Source organism: Schistocerca cancellata, chromosome 5 (assembly GCF_023864275.1).
Source record: "Schistocerca cancellata isolate TAMUIC-IGC-003103 chromosome 5, iqSchCanc2.1, whole genome shotgun sequence".
In the NCBI taxonomy this organism is placed as follows: domain Eukaryota; kingdom Metazoa; phylum Arthropoda; class Insecta; order Orthoptera; family Acrididae; genus Schistocerca; species Schistocerca cancellata.
This window is the reverse complement of record NC_064630.1, coordinates 30,238,601-30,263,799: the sequence shown is the minus strand read 5'-3', so window position 1 is coordinate 30,263,799 and position 25,199 is coordinate 30,238,601. Positions and strand designations below refer to the sequence as shown.

Here is a 25,199-nt window from a genome sequence, read left to right as displayed (position 1 = left end):
ACTTGTGGATCTCACAGTTCAGCTGGCTGACCTCTATCATTACCAACAATGGGCACTAATTTAAATCTGCACTACCATCTGAACCTGGTAAACTTCACGGTGTCCAGTGCTACTGCACCACAGCTTATTATCCAGAAAGCAATGGTTTAGTGATCAAGGCAGCACTTATGTGCCGTGGCAGCCAGTGGACAGAATCCTGTGTGTTTTAGGTATACACTTTGTGTACAGATAACATCTCCATAGCTCTTTAGCAGAAATTCTGTATGGTGAACTACTCACTCTGCCAGCAGACTTTGTTTCACCTGTGCAGCCATCAGCAACGATGGAGCTATCTTCTCTCATCAACATCTACATCTATACTCTGCAAACCACCATGAAGTGCGTGGCAGAGGATATGTCCCATTGTACCAGTTAATAGGGTCTCCTCTCATTCCACTCACATATGGAGTGTGAGAAGAATGATTGTTTGAATGCCTGTGTGTGTGCTGTAATTATTCTAATCTTGATCTCACGATCCCTATGTGTGCGATAACTAGAAGGTTGTAGTATATTTCTAGAATCATCATTTAAAGCCATTTCTTGAAGCTTTCGTAGCAGAGCTTTTTTGGATAGTTTACGTCTATCTTCAAGAGTCTGCAAGTTCAGTTTCTTCAGCATCTCCGCGACACTCTCTCATAGGTCGAATGAACCTGTGACCATTTGTGCTGTCCTTCTCTGTATACTTTCAGTGTCTCTCATTAGTCCTATTTGGTATGGAATCCACACTCTTGAGCAGTGTTCTAGAACAAGCCACACGAGTGATTTGTCAGCAATCTCCTTTGTAGACTGACTGGACTGCCCCAGTAATCTAACAATAACCTGAATTCTACCGCCTGCTTTACCCATGACTAAACCTATGTGATCATTCCATTTCATATCCCTACAAAGTGTTTCAACCAGGTATTTGTAAGAGTTGGCTGATTCCAAGAGTGACTCATCAACATTGTAGCCATAGGATACTCCATTTCTTCATTTTGTGAAGTGCAAAATTTTACATTTCTGAACATTAAGGGCAAATTGCCAATATCTGTGCCACAATGAAATCTTATCAAGATCTGACTGAATATTAATGCAGCATCCATCAGATGGTACTTCATTATAGATAACTGCATTATCTGCAAAAGCCTGATTTTACTATTAATATTTTCAGTGAGGTCATTAATATACAACACGAACAACTAGGGTCTAACACACTTCCCTGGGACACAGCTGAAGTTACTTCTACATCTGACGACGACTCTCCATCTAAGATAACATGCTGTGTCCCCCCCCCCCCCCCCCTCACCCTACCAAAAATTCCTCAATCCAGTCACAACACCATATCATTGTACTTTTGAAAATGAGTGGACATGTGGTACTGAGCCAAATGCTTTCTGGAAATCAAGAACTACTGCATCTGCCTGACAGCCTTGATCATAAGCTCTCAGTATGTCACATGAAAAAAGTGTGAATTGGGTTTCACATGATTGATGTTTTCAGAATCCATGCCTAGTGACAGGGAGGAGGTCATTCTGTTCGAGATTTCATAATGTTTGAGCTCAGAATATGTTCTAATATTCTACAGCAAATTGATGTCAAGGGTATTGTAAAGTAGTTTTGCTACTGCCCTTCTTGTAGAAGGATGTGACGTGCACTTTCTTGCAAGAACTGGGCATGGTTTTTTGTTTGAGGGATCTATGTTAGATTATAGTTAGAAGAGGGGCTAACTCAGCCACAAATTCGATATAAAATTGAAAAGGGTTCCGTTGGGCCCTGGTGCTTTGTTCAGTTTTAACAGTTTCAGCTGTTTCTCTACACCACTGACACTAATACTTATTTCACTCATCTTTTCAGTGGTACAAGGATTAATTTGAGTGACTTCTCCTGGGTTTTCTGTGTAAGGGAACTATTGAAAACAGAGTTAAGCATATCAACTTTTGGTTTGCTACCGTCAGATGCAGGTCCGTCGCATTCGCTAGGGACCGGACACTAACTTTGGTGCCAAAAACAGTCTTTACATAAGACCAGAATTTTTTTTGGTTTTGTGAAAGATCATTTGAGAATATTTTGCTGTGATAATCTTTGAAGGCTTCACACATTGCTCTCTCAACAGTCAAATGTGTTTCATTCAGCGTCTCTCTATCTGTAGTCATATGCTTTGTTTTATACCTATTATGCAGCAGTCTCTGTTTCATTAGAAGTTTCTTTACAATGACTGTATATCAAGGAGAATCACTCCCATTAAGAACTCATACTGGGAACATATCTAGCCAGTGCATGGTCAACTGTTCTTTTAAACTTTATCTTAATTCCCCTACATGTTGCTGCCCTGTGCTGAAAGTTTCAATTTCTCATTGAAATGTGACACTATTGACTTTCTATCTAGTTTACTGAACATATATATCTTTCTGCATGTTTCAGTTGCCTATTGCACTTTATTAATCATTGTTTGTCATGGTCACTGATACCGTTTTTGATTTTGATGTGCTCAAAGAGATCAAGTCTGTTTGTTAGCTTTAGATCCAATATATTTCCATCATGAGTGGAGTTCCAAATTATCTGTTCTAGGTAGTTTTAAGGGAGACATTTAGTAATGTTTCACAGGATGTCTTATCATACCCACTACTAACAAAACTGTAATTTTTCCAACTGATTGTTGGGTGATTAAGGTCTCCACCAATTATTAGAGTATGATTGGGGAACTTATGTACAGGTGAACTGAAGTAGTCTCTAAAGTTTTTGGTTACATCAGGAGGTGAGTTTGGTGGGCGAAAGAAGGATCCAATTATCATTTTCAGCTCATCCCCTGATACTGAGTCTTGCCCAGACAATCTCACATGCAACTTCACTTTATGTCTCAATGGATTTGAGTTACCTGTCTATTGTGGCAAACACACCATCTGCATTTCCCATTAGCCTATCCTTTTGATGTACACTCAGATTTTCCACAAAAATCTCACTGCAGTCAGTTTCAAGTTTAAACCAGCTTTCTGTATCTAGTATTATGTGAACTTCACTGCATTATATGAGCACGTCAAACTGTGGCACTTTGTTGCAAATGCTTTGACAGTTAACCATTACGATTTTAACCCTCTCACCTGTGGGAGGTATTTCTTTCGACCTTACACTCATACTTCTGGGTTTTCTACAGTTGTTGCATGGATTGCATAGAGAGTTGCCTTCTCTAAAAACCCTTGTGTGCACCCCATAATTAGGGACTGGATAGAGAGTTGCCTAATCCAAAAAACCCTTGTGTGCACCCCATAGTTAGCTACTGGAGTAAGAGCCTCTGATGTGTAAGGGAACCCTACAGTTCTCAACCCTATGGTACAAGTCCAGGAAGTTGCAGCCTAGCTTGTCACAGAACCTCTGAAATGTTGGGTTCAGTCCTTTCACTCAATTCAGAACCAGGTGACCATGAGCATTTCTGGGGACAATGCTGTAAATTGTGAGTTTCATTGAAACTCCATGTGCAAGGCTGGTCTTCTTAACCTTCTTTGCCTGTTGTTGGAATGATCCAGTTATGACCTTGGAGCCCAGGTGACAGGCATCATTTGTTCCGACATGTGCCACAATCTGCAGCTGGTTGCACCCTGTTTCTTCAATGAAACAACACAATGCAGGGCTCGAGATACCTCCACCACAGGCACACAGCTCACCAAAAATGTTTGTTCACAAAGCCTAACAGACTCTGAATGTGGCAGGTAGCAGGAGGATACCATTTGACATGCACTGCAGCCACAATATTTAGATCCTCAGAGGGTACTAAAACGAGGAAACCTTCAATATTTTACCACATGGCCAGCCAACCACTGTTTCAGTGAACTACCTTAAAACTGCATGGGTTTTCCATGTACAGCAAATTCAGAGGCTGCACGGACTGACAACACTATCAAGTAGCTCCAAAGTACAACACATGCTCAAAGACAACATTGACATCTGTGCCACATGACAATGCTTCCTGCAGTTCTCCACACTCCAGAGGGAGGAGTGAGGTTGGGGTGGGGTTTCTGTGGGGTCTCACTATTCATAATGCAAGTGTGATTGAGTAAGATTCTTTGGGAAGCATGTTCTGTTGCCGTGTGATGAGTATCTTTGACACTTTTAGTTCACTCTGAAACACTGTCTAGTGTACATGCGTTAGAGTTTTATCTCTGTGTGGTTAATGAGCTGTATTATAACAGGATCAGTCTGCTCTCCGTATTTCATGACAAGCTTTTCGTCAAGGAAATTCCGCAAATTCCTTTGCACCAGCCTGCATACATCCACTATCAAGTATCATTGACTGGTTGTCTGCAAATGGTCTCACCCTCAATTGCAAAAAGACACAACATATTCAGTTCTGCATGTCTAGGGATACTACACCAAGGATGAGTGTAACACATGCTTAGGAAATAATAAATAGGGTGCGACTTCGAAATTCTCAGGGGTCTCAGGGCGAGATAAATGAGGAAGTTTACATATTTTCATTCAATAATGCCATATGGAATAATGTTATGGGTAACTCATCTTTAAGAAAGAAAGATGTGCTGGGTAACTCATCTTTAAGAAAGAAAGATGTGCTGTAAGAATAATGTGTGGTGCTCACCCATGATCATCTGTTACAGGTGTTGGGCATTCTGACTACTGCTTCACAGTATATTTATTCCCTTATGCAGTTTTTTGTAAATAATCCACTACAGTTCAAAAGGAACAATGATGTACATAGTTACAATACCAGAAGGAAAAAGGACATTCATTGCTCCACATTAAAGTTGTCTTTAGCACAAAAAGGGGCGCACAATGATGTAACAAAAAATTTTGGTCACTTACCTGGGCTGACAAGCAGCAAAATAAAATTTGAAAACAAACTGAGAAAGTTTCTCCTTGACAACTGCTCCTATTCGGTACAAGAATATCTATTACTGAAATGTGTAAAAGGTGATGGTTAGAAATTACTAACTCATATCTGTATATCTCTTTTATTTTTGTAATGAAAATATAAATTAAAAAATTAGAAATGTTGAGAATGTAACTGTATGCACTGATTAATTTGTAATGTGAATGTAAAATGAATCATTCCACATCATTATGATCTATCATGCAAAATGATACATGAAAATGTAACTAACTAACTGAATGTTAGATAAGGAGGAAAATTTGTGTGAAAATTCTCTAGTGTCTTGTATTGTGATTGTGAGGATCGCTGGATTGCAGTTCAGATAGAATTGATTTTTATTCCAGAATGAGATTTTCACTCTGCAGTGGAGTGTGCGCTGATATGAAACTTCCTGGCAGATTAAAACTGTGTGCCCGACCGAGACTCGAACTCGGGACCTTTGCCTTTCACGGGCAAGTGCTCTACCATCTGAGCTTCTGCCAGTAAAGCTGTGAGTACCGGGCGTGAGTCGTGCTTCGGTAGCTCAGATGGTAGAGCACTTGCCCGTGAAAGGCAAAGGTCCCGAGTTCGAGTCTCGGTCGGGCACACAGTTTTAATCTGCCAGGAAGTTTGATTTTTATTGTCTCCAACAAAAAACATTGAGGACCAAATGTACTGGGGAATGGATGCAAAAATTCTAAGGTCTTTAAAAAGACCTCAGCAGATGCACAGTTATAAATTTTATATGATAGATTTACTGCTCACTTCTGCTGAATAAAATCCTTTATTTACTTAAGGTGCACTGCCTGAGATGATAATTCCATAGACAACAGGGAGTGAAAATTTGCAAAATCAAACAACACTCTTGTCTTTAGATCAACACAATGACAGACACTTCTAAGGACAAATCATGCTCAACTGAGCTTCTTGATCAGTTTATCCATGTTAACTTGTTATCAAGCTGAGCTTCAAGGAATTTTACACACAGTGTTTTGTTTAATGTATGATTACGTCTGCTGAGATTAAAACTTAAATCATTTTGCCGTAAAACAGTTGTAGATCTTTGCAACTGTTATCTAGTGAGGTTGATAGTCACCTATTGTTTGTCTTTGCCTAGCTTCGGGTTGTCTGTAGATTTTATTAAAGGAAATATTGTGTGTGATGTTTATGGTAGCCTCATCGGTATTCTTGTAGAATGTTAATTGTTATTAAATAGTCTGTATGTAAATTGAGAACTATATGTTCTAAGGCCTTATACAGTGCCAGAAGAATACAAATCCAGCTGTAGTCAGAGTGTGGTGTGGCAGAGTCCTTTGTTGATTGTGGTTTCCAGGCTACTGGCAAAATGTGGGAGTCAGAAAGCAGGTGAAGATATCTGTTGTTGTTGTTGTTGGCAGTAGTGGACCACTGAAGACTTGGTCTTTTTCAACATAATGCAAAATAGGTGATTATGTAATGTGCAGGATAGATTACTTGTTGTATTGTAACATACTAAAGGAATATTTTTTGCTTATATTGTCACCTGCTTCTATGATAATCAACACATATTATAAAAAGGGATGTCTCTGTGTATCTTCCACATCTCCTCCTAAATTGCTGGACTGATTTCAGTCAATATGTTATTGTCAGGCAGCAATCTCAGTGAGGGTAAGAATCACCTCCTGTCAAAGGGGTGGGGATGAAAAAGAAATGTAGCCTCTACTCACCCTGTATTTGAGAATGAGAGCACTTAGGGACTTGCAACAAATGTTACATGTAATTTCAAAATTTTATTAAATTTTTTCTGGTTGACAATCCTTACAAAATGAAAGGAAAAAAGTTTATTGCATACTACTTTTCATGCATTAAAAGTATCATATGAGGCATGATGCTTTAATTTGTTACTTCTTTATTACTAACTATTTGTGACACTGTTACAGACAGTATGCACATGTAGCACTGAATGTAACTTCAAAATTACTCTATTGTGTGTGTGTTGGGGTTTATGGGTGCTCAACATAATTACTCTATTGTATGAGAGACAGTTCAGGAGGTATGTCATCATAAACATTAAGCTCAAGGCAGACGCTGCATGGTACAGGCGTGTACACAAAGCAATAAATAAATATGTGGGTGACGCCCCTTTTTGCGGGTAGTTTTATATATAGAAATTAGTCTTATTTTTTATTTAATCAAACAGTGGAAATTGATAGTTTCATTTCCTACAGTCAACTTAGTCTTTGTTAAGCATGGTCTTTTATATCTTTTGGCTTTCTATTCTTCCATTTTGGACTTAATTGATCAAATATTGTAGATGAGGAAGTCATTCACATGTGAAATGGAAAATACCTTTTTGAATTTTGCACAAGGGTGGCATTGCTACAGGTGACACCAAAAATTTCACAGTAACTGTTGCTTTCCCATAGGAAAAAATAACATGGTTATATTTTTCAGATGAATACAGAAGCTGCAAAATATGAAGAGCATGGCATGAACCATGCTGAAGGCTCTTGGCCGAAGAATGTTAATCCTAATGATCCAGAGGAAACGCAGAGATACAGGGACAAACAGATGAAGGATGAATCTTACCTGCAATCACTAAGAACTATTTGTGAGGTAAGTGTATATGTTTGATTCAGTAAAAACACTGAATTTACCAAGATAGGTCATTTATTTCCCCAGAAATGGCTGCTTGCGTCTAGTATAACAAGGTAACAATTGACAGAGCTGCTATATTATTCCAAGAAGAAAATAATATCAGTGTTGTTTACGTCTGTAAAGTTTGCAAAAAACAGTTATGAATGTGCAGGGTTGGTTTGAGTGAATTTTTTGACAGGAGCAACATTTTCATTTAGAGCCCCATCCCCCATTTTTCCACTGTGCCATGTCATTTGGCTCCCCCCTTCCTTCCCTCCCTCGTACATTACTTACTATTTCTTAGGCTCTTGGTAAGACCATTAAATTAAATCTAAAGCTAGTGAGCATGGAAATTGGCTGTTTTCACTATGAATTGTGATACACAGTGTACACAAATTTTGTGCTAAGTGAACTTTTGGCTTCCTTGTAACCTTGGCATCCTGAGTGACTGCTTCTGTTGCTCATGCTGTAAGTTGGCCCTGTAAATTTGAGCATTTTGAAACTGTGCAACTGGTTAAAATATACAGGTATTGAAAATTTCATCTTCACAAAGCTTGAAACCATTTTATAGGTATGATAATGTTGAATTTACCAGTAAATTAAGTTATTCATTTCTTGTCTTCATTTCAAGACAGCTTTTATTTTTTAACATATGCTATTGTATGTAGCACCGGATTAATGTACTTTCATTCATAACACTGTGGCTGCTATCAGGTACAGCTTACGTGGAGTATACGCTCTAGAAGGTTTTACGCTGGTAGTACCATGTAGTACATTCTAAATCAGACTGAAAGTTCTAGTAGAGGAAAGCAGCCATTATGAATACAGTATAATTTTTGGAAGGAATGTAAAAAGGCTGATAAAGAGCTAAATATCATTTTAGATGCAAATGCATGAGACTTTGATGTAGACATCAAAGAATGTCATTACAAAAATGTTGAAAAACAGGTACCACCATTAATTGTACAGCTCGATGAACCCAACCGTTGAACCATCTAAAATGGTATGTATTCCTTTATCAAAAAGTGTTATTTCTTAAAAATTGTTCATTTAGAACTGATTTTTTAAGACAATTGCATCCCTGTAAAATCTGCAACATAACATCTGTTACGTTGTGTGAATGGAATGCTGGACAGTGCATGGAATCCCATCATCTCCACGATTTGCTTAAATCGAAGATGACAGAGTGCGTCGACGGCCGTGGCAAACAGCAACACAGAGGGCGACTGAGTTCCGCTATTCCACCAGCCGCTGCCGGTGGGCAGTGTTTGTTCAACTATCAAGTTTTTGACGCATGCGCAGAATAGTTACAGTACGCTATATATTGCGGAGCGGAGGACGTTATCGCCAGTCTGTGACGGCTCACCTGAAGATGACTGGCAGGTGCCCAGTTGAAATATCGTGCGAAGTATTGAACGACGACTGGCTGCAGGCCCGAAATTTGTTTGAACTGTTACTTTGTGTTTATAATAGGCAATCAGATGATGAGTTAAAGGTGAAAAGCATCATGACAGTTAATAAACAAAATCAGAGAAAAGCAGCAAGTGTTTTTAAGTAACCACATAGACTTTTTAAAGTCATTCCAATAGTTATTTCCATGTAGCACAGAAAGTGATCTTGCTTCATTGTTTGTAAATTTGACTTCTTCACAAAAATTCTGTTTTGAACTAATGTAGACAAAAGTATGTATGCTATTCTGTTGAATTATATTATGGAAGAATCAAGTGAAGTAATTACTGTTGAAATGTTTCCTCGGTACTTCCATTACAGTTTTACAGAGTAATGCAAACTGTTAACTGGAAGGTAGGCTGCTGGTGTCAAAATGTGTGTGTGTGTTTTTTTTTATTATTATTTATTTGCCTGTGTCTTGTATTGAAAATCTCTCTTTTTCTCCAAATTGGTGTCCAGCTATACTGTGTATGCCTCATATTGTTGACTTCTCCTTTTTATCATATTGCTGAGTGCTGAAAACTCGACAGTAGACTGCTTCTGTGCACACTATTAATAGACAGAATTTTCTATTTCGTAAATCACTTATAACAATTTTTTACACTCAAGAAACAACTTCAAATGGCTCTCTGCCTGCTTCACAAAAGTATTTCAAATACATTTGTGATGATCAGGATCGCAGTTCATGGCAGTCCTATAACTCCAACATCTCTTGTTCACGACTTTTTGTATGCATTGTCACAGCCATCTTCTTCCGTGGAGGTTGGCACAACTCTGAGGCAGGGATGCCCTGTACGGAGAAAACATTAAAAACAGTGAGTATGGCCAAATGCGAGCCGCTGCCAGCGTCACTCCATCCAATAACAACACTCATTTGCATTGCCAATCAGTCAAACCCCATGCTCAACATGTGTGTCCCATTTTCCAAACCATATTAAATAAATTTTCTTCAGCTGCCAATGATCATCGTTCATTGGTCCTAAATACTGAGTGCAACACCTCACTTAAATAAAGTGATATATTACAATCACTTGAAAACGTCTCCTTTTCCAAATCAGCATCAAGCTGTACTGTGTATACCGTGTATAACACCTCAGATGAATGATGTCATCTTCCTTATAAAATTTACAAAACTACATAACCAGTATACCAACAAATCGTGTCAGATAATTCATAGCTAATCCATTATTTTTCAGGCCAAATTAACATGGACAGATTTTCACGGCCCAAGCATATCAAACAATACTGGCATATAATGACTTAAGTACTTGAGAGAGTGACGATGAAGCATTGCGGGCTGCTGCAAGTTAAGCAACAGGTGTGCTCAGGAATGAGTCGTGGCAGGCAGGCGATGAAGCAAATACTAAATTGTGGACATAGTGTCCGCCAGTAATGAATATGTCAGACCGATCAGTATGGAAGCTGTAGTTATGCCAACAGAACAGAATGAAGGTGTCACAGTAGAATGCAGTGAATCTGTTTCAGTAGATAATAATACCGCAGGAAGAGAAAATGTGATCATATTTGTAGGCAAGGAAGAAAGCACCAGCAATGGTTTAAATAATGATAAAATTTGTGAAAATGAATTGTTATGGATTGCAAGTTGGTGTGAACAGGTTGATGATCTCTACCATGAGCTACAGCAGCGCCAGTGGGAGGATTTCAAAAGTTATTAACTGACGAGAAGGTTAGGTGGTAGGGAAAGGAGGAAAAAGGATGTTGACAATAGGATGTGGCCCAATAGTAATGAAGAAATGGAAATATTTATCACCACACAAAGTTTGTGAGTGGCAATTGTTAAAGAGAGACAAATAATGAGGAAAAAGGGGCTGCACAAAATATGCGAGCTGCCAATAATATTGAAATTAATGGCAGGAAAAGAAATGAAGTCACAATAAAAGAGAAGACAGGAGGAAGATAAAATACTCAGCATTACTGACAAAGCATTCCTTACTAATGAAATACCAGTAAAACAAACTGTTGTCAATAAACAGGAAGAGGTAGATTTGGATGAATACTTATGAATTGTTGAAGTTCATGACGACTACACAAAATACGAAGTAAAGGTAGATGTCCTTAGAGCTGTTGTGGATGACAACCCAGATGAAGAACCTGCTGTGACAGAAAAAGAGCTAGTAATGTTAGAAGAAAACCATGAACCTGAGAACTTACTACCAGCTGCCTAATAAGAGCATTTCTGTTAAAACCAAATGGTGACCCGGAATGGTCAGACTGGAAGGTAGTTCAGGTAAGGAATGTATTGAAGTCATGGAAATCGAAGAATGTATGATGGAACATTATTTTGTACCAACAAAGAGATAGAGGAGCTGGCCAGTACTTACCTCAGCTGAGTACAGCCGATAGATACACAAAACAGAACATAAAATTTTTATCCTAGCTGTCGGAACTTTGTTCCTTCATCAGGGAGCAGAGAGGGGAAAAAAAGGGGAAGAAGGGAAAGTGGATTTAGCTATTCACAACCCAGGTCATGAAGCAACAGGGGAAAGATAAACAGGGAGGGTAGCTAAGATGGAGGCATGGGTGTCAGAGGGAAGCAAAAAATACTCTACTGTAAGTACTGTGCCAGCTTCAAACCAAAGAGGATGCATAGAAGTAAAGAGGTATATAGTATAAAGATAAACACAACTATGTAGGATGAAAAGATGCGTGAATGGCTAAAGAGGAAAGGGAAAGAGGAGAAGACTGAAGAGTAAATGGAAGGGTTGGTTAACATAAGTTCAGGCCAGGGGGATGGCAGGATGAAAGGATGTGTTGGAGCGCAAGTTCCCATCTCCACAGTTCCGAGGGACTGGTGTTGGGTGGGAGAAGCCAAGTGGCACATACGGCGTAGCAGGTTCCTAGGTGCCTAGAATTATGCTGGAGGGCATGCTCCGCTACTGGGTATTGGACATCTCCTAGGTGGACAGTTCATCTGTGCCCGTTCATGCGCTCAGCCAGTTTAGTTGTCATCATACCTATGTAAAAGGCTGTGCAGTGCAGGCATGTCAGCTGATAAATGACATGTGTTGTTTCACATGTGGCCCTGCCTTGAATTGTGTATGTTTTATCAGTGGCGGGGCTGGAGTAGGTGGTTGTGGGGGGATGCATGGGGCAGGTTTTGCAGTGGGGTCAGTTACAGGGGTAGGAACCGCTGGATAGAGATGGTGGTATGGGAATGTTGTAGAGTTTGACAAGGACGTTACGGAGATTAGGAGGGCGACGAAAGGCAACTCTGGGTGGTGTGGGGAGAATATTGTCAAGGGATGATCTCATTTCAGGGCTTGACTTGAGAAAGTCATATCCCTGGCGGAGTAATTTGTTGATGTATTTGAGGCCTGGATAATATTGGGTGACAAGGGGGATGCTTCTGTGTGGTCTGGGGGTAGGAACATTGTTGTTGGTCGGGGAGCAATGTATTGCTCGGGAGATCTGTTTGTGGACAAGGTCTGCAGGATAGTTGCGGGAGAGGAAAGCACAGGTCAGGTTATTGGTGTAATTGTTGAGGGATTCGTCACTGGAGCAGATACGTTTTCCACGAATACCTAGGCTGCAGGGAAGGGAGTGTTTGATGTGGAATGGATGGCAGCTATCAAAGTGAAGGTACTGTTGTTTGTTTGTGGGTTTGATGTGGACAGAGGTGTGGATGTGAGCTTCAATAAGATGACGGTGGCTTGGGTTTTGGAGAAGGACCAGGTGAAATTCAGATTCGAAGGTGTGGATGTGAGCTTCAACAAGATGAAGGTGGCTTGGGTTTTGGAGAAGGACCAGGTGAAATTCAGATTCAAAAAGGAGTTGAGGATGAATGGAAAAATCACAACAATGATGAAGGGCAACAAACATGTAAATGGACAAAAGGGGACAAGAAAACCACAGAAATGCAAGAAATGGGAAAGCAGATTACCATGGGTGGCTGACCATGAGAATAAAAAAGGAGAAGTCAGTCACTCTGCAAAACATTAAAACCTCCACCCTAGAAGTACTAGGGAGGGGGACAAAGAGGGACAAAGGACATGCGCTAAAACTTAGGCCAAATGATAAAACCCACCCTCACAAATAAAACGTAAAACTAAATCAGCTGATGAGGCATTGTCAGATAAAATTAGTGGCAACGAGTCCAGTAACCCAAGATTTTGTTGCTGATCAATCAAAGTGGGACAGTGCACCAGAATGTGGGCTACTGTCAACTGGGCACTGCACTGACACTCAGGCAGGTCTTCACGGTGCAGGAGGTAACTGTGGGTTGCCCAAGTGTGGCCAATGCGGAGCCGGCAGAGGACAACTGATTCCCTGTGAGATGCCTGCATGGAAGTGTTCCACACATTCGTAGTCTCCTTAATGACTTCCAGTTTGTTGTGTATACTGTTATGCCATTCCATCTCCCAAAGCCAAAAAACCCTATGGCATAAGTCAGAACGCAGGTCAGGTTCAGAGATGCCCATCTCTAGAAGTGGTTTCCACGTAGCCTGTTTGGCCAGCCTGTCAGAAAGTTCATTGCCTGGGATACCAACATGTCTTGGGGTCCACACAAACACCACTGAATGACAGGACTGGTCCAGGGCATAGATGGACTCCTGGATGGATGCTGCCAAAGGATGGCGAGGGTAGTACTGGTCGATAGCTTGTAGGCTGCTCAGGGAGTCAGTACACAAAAGAAACAATTCCCCGGGGCATGAACTGATATACTGAAGTGCACGAAAGATGGTCACCAGCTCTGCAGTGAATATACTGCAGCCATTGGGCAAGGAATGCTGTTCAAAATGGCCTCTGTGGACATAGTCGAAGCCAACATGACCATCAGCCATCGAGCCATCGGTGTAAACCACTTCAGAGCCCCGGAACACATCAAGAATTGAGAAGAAGTGACAGCGGAGAGCGGCAGGAGTAACAGAGTCCTTAGGGTCATGCAAACGGTCCAGACAAATCTGCGGCCTGGGTGTACGCCGTGGAGGTGTATGCAGACAGACATGGATGGGAGGTGGTAAAGGGAAGGACTCCAGTTCAGACAGAAGGGATTGCATGCAAACCGCAATTGTTAGCCCTGACTTGGGCCGCTGATGCGAGAGATGAACTGCCGCTGGTGGAAAAAGGTGACGGTAATTCGGATGCTCAGGAGAACTATGAATGTGTGCAATGTAACTGACGAGCAGTTGTGCATATTGGATCTGCAATGGAAGGACTCCGGCCTCCACCAGCACACTGGTCACCGGACTTCTTCTAAAAGCTCCCGTCACTAAGTGAACGCCACAGTGGTGCACTGGGTTGAGTACACGCAACACTGAGGGTACCGCTGAACCATAAACCAGACTCCCATAGTCAAGGCGGGATTGAACAAGGGCTTTGTAGAACTGCAGCAGAATAGAGCGATCTGCACCCCAGTTGGTGTTGCTTAGGCAGCGGAGGGCATTGAGGTGCTGCCAGCACTTCCGCTTAATCCGATGAAGGTGAGGTAGCCAAGTCAATCACGTGTCGAAAACCGGTCCTAAGAATCGGTATGTCTCCACCACAGTTAGTGAATCGTCATGAAGGTAAAGTACTGGTTCCGAATGAATGGTTCAACGCCAACAGAAGTGCTTGACACATGACTTAGCAGCCAAAAACTGGAAGCCGTGGGCGAGAGCCCATCACTACACCTTGTGGATGGCTCCCTGTAGGCACCGCTCAGCAACATCAGTACTGGTGGAGCAGCACAAAATGCAGAAGTCGTCTGCATACAGAGAGGTGAGACTGACAGCCCTACAGCTGCTGCTAGACCATTAATGGCCACAAAAAATAGTGATACACTCTATACAGAGCCCTGCAGGACCTCATTCTCCTGATACGGGGGGAACTATGGGAGGCACCAACTTGGACATGGAAAGTATGGAGCGACAGGAAATTATGGTTAAAAATCGGGAGTGGGCCTCAGAGACCCCACTCATACAATGTGACAAGGATGTGATGTCACCAGGTGGTGTCATGTACTTTGCATAGATAAAAAAAGATGGCAGCAGGGTGTTGGTGTCTGGAAAAGACTGTGCGGATGGCAGACTTGAGGGACACAAGATTATCCGTGGTAGAGCACCCCTGGCGGAAGCAGCTTTGACATGGAGCCAGTAGGCAACGTGACTCCAGGACCTAACCCAACTGCCAACACACCATACGTTCCAGCAGCTTACAAAGAATGTTGGTGAGGCTGATGGGCTGATAGCTATCCACATCAAGCAGGTTTCTACCGGGTTTGAGCACCGGAATGATGGTGCTCTCCCACAATTGCAATGGAAAGACGCCATCGCACCAGATCTGGTTGAAGTTGACTAGGAGATGTCGCTTGTAGTCAGACAACAGATGTTTAATCATCTGACTGTGGATCCGATCCGGCCCAGGTGCTGTGTCGGGGCAATGTGCAAGTGCACTGAGGAGCTCCCACTCCATAAATGGGGAGTTATAGGGTTCACTGTGGCATGTAGTGAACGAGAGGACTTTCCTTTCCATCTGCCGTTTGAGGGTGCAGAAGGCTGGGGGGGTAGTTCTCTGATACAGAGGCTCGAGCATAGTGCTCGGAAATCACGTTTGTGTCGTTATGTAGCACACCATTGATGTTAACACCAGGGACACCTGTTGAGGTATGGTACCTAAAAAGACATCTGATCTTCGTCCTCCTTCTGTTGTTTTATAAGCTGGCATACACTGGCACGGAGCCGCTTAAAGACTATCAGATGCTCTATGGAAGATGCTCTAGCCACTTATGTCGCTGTAGAGCTTGCTGACGCTCTGTAACTGCCTCAGCGACTTCTGGTGATCCCCAAGGGACTGTCTTTCGCTGGGGGCATGCTAAAGAGTGAGGGATCATGTTTTCTGCCGTAGAAACAATTGTGGTAGTCACCTGCTCGACCATCACATTGATGTTACCATTTGGGGGAGAGTCAACGTTGACATCAGAGCTGAAAGTTTCCCAGTCCAGCTTGTTTAAAGCCCATCTGGGCAGGCGTCCATGGGCCTGATGCTGGGGCAGTGACAGGAAAATGGGGAAGTGGTCACTACCACAAAGGTCATCACGTGCCCTCCAGTGGATAGATGGGAGTAGTCCTGGGCCATAAATTGATAAATCAATGGCCGAGTAATTGCCTCGAGCCACACTGCAATGTGTGGCAGCCCCAGTATTTGAGAGGCAGCGGTCGAACTGAGACAGTTAAGTTTTGACACCTCTGCCTCGGCCAGTGAGCACGGTGTCACTTGTAACGGAACATATTAAAGGCTTTATTGTACCGAAGTATACGATTCCCTCCAAATTCAACCAGTTTAACGAGTATTTATGATTATAGAAAAGTTATTGTGTATGTTAACAATGATTGCATAACATGTCTCCATAAACAGTCAACCCATTAAATTATACTGAGTAACAGACCCACACAAAAGTTAATATCACTTGATCACTGATACAGCAAATGTCATCATGTAAAAACACTGAGTTCATCGTAAATAATTAATATGAAGTACGAAAAATAGTGGCCAACTTAGGTATTTTGGATCTCCTTAAATAAAAATCACCCAGTGAAACCTATTTGTTCACTAGGAGCGTTTTCACTCAGTATTCACGAAGTCAATCCTATTTTAGACAAAAACCAATGTTAGTCTTAATAATTCATGTTATTTACTTATTTATGCAAATTAGAGAAGTCAATTGACAAACTTCTAAAAAACCGCCTTTTTGTAACAAAGAATTATTCTGTCAAGTCAACAAATCTGTCTGTCATTTCAATAACCTGTTAAATTATGTCACTCGATGCAAATTAATAACTTTTCTGCACAAATTATGATAACAGATGTACATATGACTTGTAAACTATATCTCTTTTTAGTAGTTCTTTGACAATGTTAGAAATACAAGCAGCAAGAATGGTCGAGAAGCAGTCGGAATGTCACTTTGGTACAGTGTGTTTGTGTGTTATTGTTTGAGGTGGATAAACAATGCAAAGAACATGTAACGGAAATACTACTTTGTGTTGTGTCATGGTCTTTGCCCCCCCATGAACCATGGACCTTGCTGTTGGTGGGGAGGCTTGCGTGCCTCAGCGATACAGATAGCCGTACCGTAGGTACAACCACAACGGAGGGGTATCTGTTGAGAGGCCAGACAAACGTGTGGTTCCTGAAGAGGGGCAGCAGCCTCTTCAGAAGTTGCAAGGGCAACAGTCTGGATGATTGACTGATCTGGCCTTGTAACAATAACCAAAACGGCCTTGCTGTGCTGGTACTGCGAACGGCTGAAAGCAAGGGGAAACTACGGCCGTAATTTTTCCCGAGGGCATGCAGCTTTACTGTATGATTAAATGATGATGGCGTCCTCTTGGGTAAAATATTCCGGAGGTAAAATAGTCCCCCATTCGGATCTCCGAGCGGGGACTACTCAAGAGGATGTCGTTATCAGGAGAAAGAAAACTGGCGTCCTACGGATCGGAGCGTGGAATGTCAGATCCCTTAATCGGGCAGGTAGGTTAGAAAATTTAAAAAGGGAAATGGATAGGTTAAAGTTAGATATAGTGGGAATTAGTGAAGTTCGGTGGCAGGAGGAACAAGACTTCTGGTCAGGTGACTACAGGGTTATAAACACAAAGTCAAATAGGGGTAATGCAGGAGTAGGTTTAATAATGAATAGGAAAATAGGAGTGCGGGTAAGCTACTACAAACAGCATAGTGAACGCATTATTGTGGCCAAGATAGATACGAAGCTCGCACCTACTACAGTAGTACAAGTTTATATGCCAACTAGCTCTGCAGATGACGAAGAAATTGAAGAAATGTATGATGAAATAAAAGAAATTATTCAGATAGTGAAGGGAGACGAAAATTTAATAGTCATGGGTGACTGGAATTCGAGTGTAGGAAAAGGGAGAGAAGGAAACGTAGTAGGTGAATATGGATTGGGGCTAAGAAATGAAAGAGGGACCCGCCTGGTAGAATTTTGCACAGAGCACAACTTACTCATAGCTAACACTTGGTTTAAGAATCATAAAAGAAGGTTGTATACATGGAAGAACCCTGGAGATACTAAAAGGTATCAGATAGATTATATAATGGTAAGCCAGAGATTTAGGAACCAGATTTTAAATTGTAAGACATTTACAGGGGCAGATGTGGACTCTGACCACAATCTATTGGTTATGAACTGTAGATTAAAACTGAAGAAACTGCAAAAAGGTGGGAATTTAAGGAGATGGGACCTGGATAAACTGAAAGAACCAGAGGTTGTACAGAGTTTCAGGGAGAGCATAAGGGAACAATTGACAGGAATGGGGGAAACAAATACAGTAGAAGAAGAATGGGTAGCTTTGAGGGATGAAGTAGTGAAGGCAGCAGAGGATCAAGTAGGTAAAAAGACAAGGGCTAGTAGAAATCCTTGGGTAACAGAAGAAATATTGAATTTAATTGATGAAAGGAGAAAATATAAAAATGCAGTAAGTGAAGCAGGCAAAAAGGAATACAAACGTCTCAAAAATGAGATCGACAGGAAGTGCAAAATGGCTAAGCAGGGATGGCTAGAGGACAAATGTAAGGATGTAGAGGCTTATCTCACTAGGGGTAAGATAGATACTGCCTACAGGAAAATTAAAGAGACCTTTGGAGATAAGAGAACCACTTGTATGAACATCAAGAGCTCAGATGGAAACCCAGTTCTAAGCAAAGAAGGGAAAGCAGAAAGGTGGAAGGAGTATATAGAGGGTCTATACAAGGGCGATGAACTTGAGGACAATATTATGGAAATGGAAGAGGATGTAGATGAAGACGAAATGGGAGATACGATACTGCGTGAAGAGTTTGACAGAGCACTGAAAGACCTGAGTCGAAACAAGGCCCCCGGAGTAGACAACATTCCATTGGAACTACTGACGGCCTTGGGAGAGCCAGTCCTGACAAAACTCTACCATCTGGTGAGCAAGATGTATGTAACAGGCGAAATACCCTCAGACTTCAAGAAGTATATAATAATTCCAATCCCAAAGAAAGCAGGTGTTGACAGATGTGAAAATTACCGAACTATCAGTTTAATAAGTCACAGCTGCAAAATACTAACACGAATTCTTTACAGACGAATGGAAAAACTGGTAGAAGCCGACCTCGGGGAAGATCAGTTTGGATTCCGTAGAAATGTTGGAACACGTGAGGCAATACTGACCTTACGACTTATCTTAGAAGAAAGATTAAGGAAAGGCAAACCTACGTTTCTAGCATTTGTAGACTTAGAGAAAGCTTTTGACAATGTTGACTGGAATACTCTCTTTCAAATTCTAAAGGTGGCAGGGGTAAAATACAGGGAGCGAAAGGCTATTTACAATTTGTACAGAAACCAGATGGCAGTTATAAGAGTCGAGGGACATGAAAGGGAAGCAGTGGTTAAGAAGGGAGTAAGACAGGGTTGTAGCCTCTCCCCGATGTTATTCAATCTGTATATTGAGCAAGCAGTAAAGGAAACAAAAGAAAAATTCGGAGTAGGTATTAAAATCCATGGAGAAGAAATAAAAACGTTGAGGTTCGCCGATGACATTGTAATTCTGTCAGAGACAGCAAAGGACTTGGAAGAGCAGTTGAATGGAATGGATGGTGTCTTGAAGGGAGGATATAAGATGAACATCAACAAAAGCAAAACGAGGATAATGGAATGTAGTCGAATTAAGTCAGGTGATGTTGAGGGTATTAGATTAGGAAATGAGACACTTAAAGTAGTAAAGGAGTTTTGCTATTTGGGGAGCAAAATAACTGATGATGGTCGAAGTAGAGAGGATATAAAATGTAGACTGGCAATGGCAAGGAAAGCGTTTCTGAAGAAGAGAAATTTGTTAACATCGAGTATAGATTTAAGTGTCAGGAAGTCATTTCTGAAAGTATTTGTATGGAGTGTAGCCATGTATGGAAGTGAAACATGGACGGTAAATAGTTTGGACAAGAAGAGAATAGAAGCTTTTGAAATGTGGTGCTACAGAAGAATGCTGAAGATTAGATGGGTAGATCACGTAACTAATGAGGAAGTATTGAATAGGATTGGGGAGAAGAGGAGTTTGTGGCACAACTTGACCAGAAGAAGGGATCGGTTGGTAGGACATGCTCTGAGGCATCAAGGGATCACCAATTTAGTATTGGAGGGCAGCGTGGAGGGTAAAAATCGTAGGGGGAGACCAAGAGATGAATACACTAAGCAGATTCAGAAGGATGTAGGTTGCAGTAGGTACTGGGAGATGAAGAAGCTTGCACAGGATAGAGTAGCATGGAGAGCTGCATCAAACCAGTCTCAGGACTGAAGACCATAACAACAACAACAACAACATGGTCTTTGGTGGACAGTGGAATTAAGATGGCCACCAGAGTAATAAATACACTCCTGGAAATTGAAATAAGAACACCGTGAATTCATTGTCCCAGGAAGGGGAAACTTTATTGACACATTCCTGGGGTCAGATACATCAGATGATCACAATGACAGAACCACAGGCACATAGACACAGGCAACAGAGCATGCACAATGTCGGCACTAGTACAGTGTATATCCACCTTTCGCAGCAATGCAGGCTGCTATTCTCCCATCGAGACGATCGTAGAGATGCTGGATGTAGTCCTGTGGAACGGCTTGCCATGCCATTTCCACCTGGCGCCTCAGTTGGACCAGCATTTGTGCTGGATGTGCAGACCGCGTGAGACGACGCTTCATCCAGTCCCAAACATGCTCAATGGGGGACAGATCCGGAGATCTTGCTGGCCAGGGTAGTTGACTTACACCTTCTAGAGCACGTTGGGTGGCACGAGATACATGCGGACGTGCATTGTCCTGTTGGAACAGCAAGTTCCCTTGCCGGTCTAGGAATGGTAGAACGATGGGTTCGATGATGGTTTGGATGTACCGTGCACTATTCAGTGTCCCCTCGACGATCACCAGTGGTGTACGGCCAGTGTAGGAGATCGCTCCCCACACCATGATGCCGGGTGTTGGCCCTGTGTGCCTCGGTCGTATGCAGTCCTGATAGTGGCGCTCACCTGCACGGCGCCAAACACGCATACGACCATCATTGGCACCAAGGCAGAAGCGACTCTCATCGCTGAAGATGACACGTCTCCATTCGTCCCTCCATTCACGCCTGTCGCGACACCACTGGAGGCGGGCTGCACGATGTTGGGGCGTGAGCGGAAGACGGCCTAATGGTGTGCGGGACCGTAGCCCAGCTTCATGGAGACAGTTGCGAATGGTCCTCGCCGATACCCCAGGAGCAACAGTGTCCCTAATTTGCTGGGAAGTGGCGGTGCGGTCCCCTACGGCACTGCGTAGGATCCTACAGTCTTGGCATGCATCCGTGCGTCGCTGCGGTCCGGTCCCAGGTCGACGGGCACGTGCACCTCCCGCCGACCACTGGCGACAACATCGATGTATTGTGGAGACCTCACGCCCCACATGTTGAGCAATTCGGCGGTACGTCCACCCGGCCTCCCGCATGCCCACTATACGCCCTCGCTCAGTCCGTCAACTGCACATACAGTTCACGTCCACACTGTCGCAGCATGTTACCAGTGTTAAAGACTGCGATGGAGCTCCGTATGCCACGGCAAACTGGCTGACACTGACGGCGGCGGTGCACAAATGCTGCGCAGCTAGCTCCATTCGACGGCCAACACTGCGGTTCCTGGTGTGTCCGCTGTGCCGTGCGTGTGATCATTGCTTGTACAGCCCTCTCACAGTGTCCGGAGCAAGTATGGTGGGTCTGACACACCGGTGTCAATGTGTTCTTTTTTCCATTTCCAGGAGTGTATTTGAAGTTTATATATTTGTTGGTTTCGCTCGTTCTTTATCATCAAAAGCATATAAAAAACACGGGACCTCATGTTTTTAACCCTAGACAACCAGATTTAGAGCCAGCATCAGCATCGAGAGACAGCAGCGATCCAGCAAGTAGCAGCGATTACCACAACACAGTGCATTTTAATGGCGCCAACCTAACGTCAAGTGCTAACAAGCTCCGTAAATGGGAGTGAAATAGTGCGATTATAGCAATTAGCAATATCTACGACCAGGCGACCATTGCAAAAGTGGGGGCTCAGCCGGGATCGTTAAGTGCATCGATGATAATAGTCCAGCGATAAAATTCGTAAGTGCTTAGCAGTCCAAACTAGTTTATTTGTGCAGTGTGGCAGCAGTGAAAATATGTCAAACGGAAAAAACGTGTGTATGTGCGACTACGAAAAACAATCATCACAGCGCTCGGAAGATTAACGTCTGGATTATGTCAATGGAATTCATCAATCAAGACTTCAGCTTCGACAAAACCGAATAGAAGTGAAGAAAGCCAACAGGAACACCGATCACGACATCATAGCTACATATAGCAAGGTATTTTGTTGTTGTTGTCATTTAAAATAATTAATAGTTAACATGTCTCTACCTGAGAGGGATGAGATCGTAGGAAATGTAAAAACTGAACCAGGGGATGGTGAACAATTAAACTTAACAGAGTGGCTAGCAGCCTTTGCAACTCAAATAAGCTCGCAACTTAAACAATCGAGTGAACAAGTAAGTTCAAATTTTGATCTATTAAATACTCATCTCAATGAGAAGTGTGAGGAAATTAAAACTACCCTCAGTAAGGACACTAGAGAACAGTTGATACACTTCAGAAAAGAATTTCAAGTTAAAGTTGAAAGTTTAAATGAAAACATACAAGCTAACACAGACAGCATTGCTGTCATCTATAACAGAGTAGATACTGAAGCTAAAAGATTAGATCAGAGAATAGACAAAACATCAGAAAACCTTAAACAAGAATACAACCTGTATACCACTAATGTAGATACAAAAGTAGAAAATATACACTCTAAATGTACACAATTGGAGGACGCATTGATGTCCAAACAAACGATTTACAATCAAAATACAATGTATGGGCACATCCAAGTGAAATGCTTTCCTGGTGAAAATCTGCACCCTATTGACTTTATTCACCAATGTAAGGATATGTTTGTTGTAGGAATGTCAGATAACATAAAAATTAAGTTAGTAAAACGGTTTCTAGAAGGGGAGGCCCTATCCTGGGCAAATGAGAATAATGATTCTTGGAATACTTTTGAAGAGTTTGAAGCTAAGTTTATTTGCAAATTTTGGTCACAATCCATACAAGCCAGATTAAAGTCAGAATTTCTAAATGGACCAGTGTATAGAGGGAAAGTAGGGGGAATGCAAAAATTTTGCAGAGATCAATTGAAAAAACTTGCTCACTGGAATAACTCTTTTGATATTATGACACAAATTGATGTTTTAAAAAGAAGGTTACCAGAGAGGCTGCAGTGGGAATTGGTCCATGGACCAGACGATTCAATGGAAGAGTTCCTGAAATTTGTAGATAGATTAGATAGGGCCTTGGAAAGAGAAAATAACCAAAGTTTTGGCTCTGGCAACAACCAGTATGGGGGGGTGGAACAGGAATGTAAATAGAGATTATTATGGGAGGAGAGACTTTGAAAATTCTGGAAATAATGCTCCAAATAGGGGAAATAGGAGATATGAAAATGATTTCAGAAACAATACACAGGAGGGAGGATGGAGGAGAGATAACAGGAACGATAGAAGTAGGTATTGGGGAAGAGAACAAGATAGAAGGGGGTTTGCTGAAACTAGTGAACAAAACGACAACTACAAACGGACAGACCGAGGGAACCAGCCGGGAAACGGTGGACAGTCCCACTAGATGTTCGTAGTTTTGGGGCTAGACAATATTATGATAGGACAACACATAACCAAAACTGGAAAAGGAGAGGATACAATGTAAAGAGTAAGTACCCTGAAAATACTGATGTTGTTAGAATGAATAAATTAGAATTTAATAAAAGGTTTTGGGATACTATGAGTAAAAGTGATACAGTTAATAAAAACAGTGTTCAAGCACAGGTAGTTAGTGAAAGTGCAGAAGTTGAAGGTATTGCAGAGTTCCATAGTTGGGCTGAAAAAGATACTGGTGTTAATAACAAGTCAGACACACCACAAATAGAATCTATTTTGGGGGGTTTATTTGATAAGAAGGGGGATGATGAAGTGTTTAATGGAGCCAAAGACTCAATTGCTGAGATTCAGATACATAGGGGGGAAACAGAAGATGGCGTTGTTGTGGTGGAGGAGGAAGAAGTAATAGAGGGACATTTAAATAATGATCCTAAATCAAGTGATGTTATTGATGAGAGTGTGGAGGAAGAAATAAAAGTATTTGTAGAATTGAAAAGTGATGATGAGGTAAAGGTAAGTGATGTGACAAACATGGGTAATAATGAGGTTAATGTAAGTGAAATGCAGACTAGGGAATGTGTATCTGAGGACAAGCTATTGCCTATTGGAAACTATGAAACACTAATCTATGAGAATGGTAATAATAATAATATTAAAGAAAATATAAAGGGATGAAATGTAAATGTGTGTTTTCAAGAGAAAAGGGAAAAGTTTTTAGAAGTTTTGTGGAACAACTATGGAAACTGTATAAACAAAGATGCCTTTTGGAAAGAATTAGCAAAGGTAAGTGCAACCTTGTATCCTACATGGTGGACAAGAATCCGTAGTGGACTTTATAAAAAAGGGGGTTAAAACAGTAGGTTGTTAAGTGACAACACAGTGTTACAAGGAACAGATGAAAACAAAGGTTTATGTTTAAATGTCAATGCTTTGCAAACAGAGAGGGATGTGTCTAAGTGTAGGAAAGAGACATTAGACTTAGGAACTAAAGAAATTGGAAATGATCTATTGTTTGAAAATACTGAAATAGACAAAGATGTTGAGCTACGTTGTCCATATGTTAAAGTAAACATTTACATTGGTCCATTTGAAATAAAAGAAAGCCCACATCCTAATGCGTATAGACTTATCTTTCCCAGATCAAGAAGGTTATTTGGATTAAGAAACATCACTGAATTGAAACCATATAAACATGATTAAGCACATTTCCCTGTTTGAATACAGTTACTTACCCATTTTCCATAAAGCATGTTATCAGCAAAGATTTTTACTGGGTGTGTCAAATAGCAACTACCACTCATCCTACAGACCCTGGAAAAGTTCCAGATCTCTGAGAGAATGGTTTTATATTTTTATTGTCACTATTGAATATTAAATTTTGAGACATCTTCTTTACTTGCAACAGGCAAGAAGGTGACAAACATTTATTACTTTCCTTTTGTATTATTGAATATGGGACATACTTGCACCAAACAAAAGACAATGTAAAAATTGTTGTGCAAGACCCATCATTTTGTTACTATTGTG

The 25,199-nt window shown here is 41.6% G+C and overlaps 1 protein-coding gene across 1 annotated transcript in view; it reads left to right on the top strand.

The window, feature by feature from the left end:
- Positions 1-4,832: 4,832 nt before the first annotated feature.
- LOC126188344 (dynein intermediate chain 3, ciliary-like) overlaps positions 4,833-25,199 on the top strand; it is a 215,530-nt gene continuing 195,163 nt past the window's right edge. Inside the window, exons 1-2 of the mRNA XM_049929942.1 lie at positions 4,833-4,904; positions 7,310-7,471. Coding sequence (XP_049785899.1) covers positions 7,310-7,471 — 162 coding nt within the window. The 5' untranslated portion in view covers positions 4,833-4,904. The remainder of the gene's footprint in view (positions 4,905-7,309; positions 7,472-25,199) is intronic.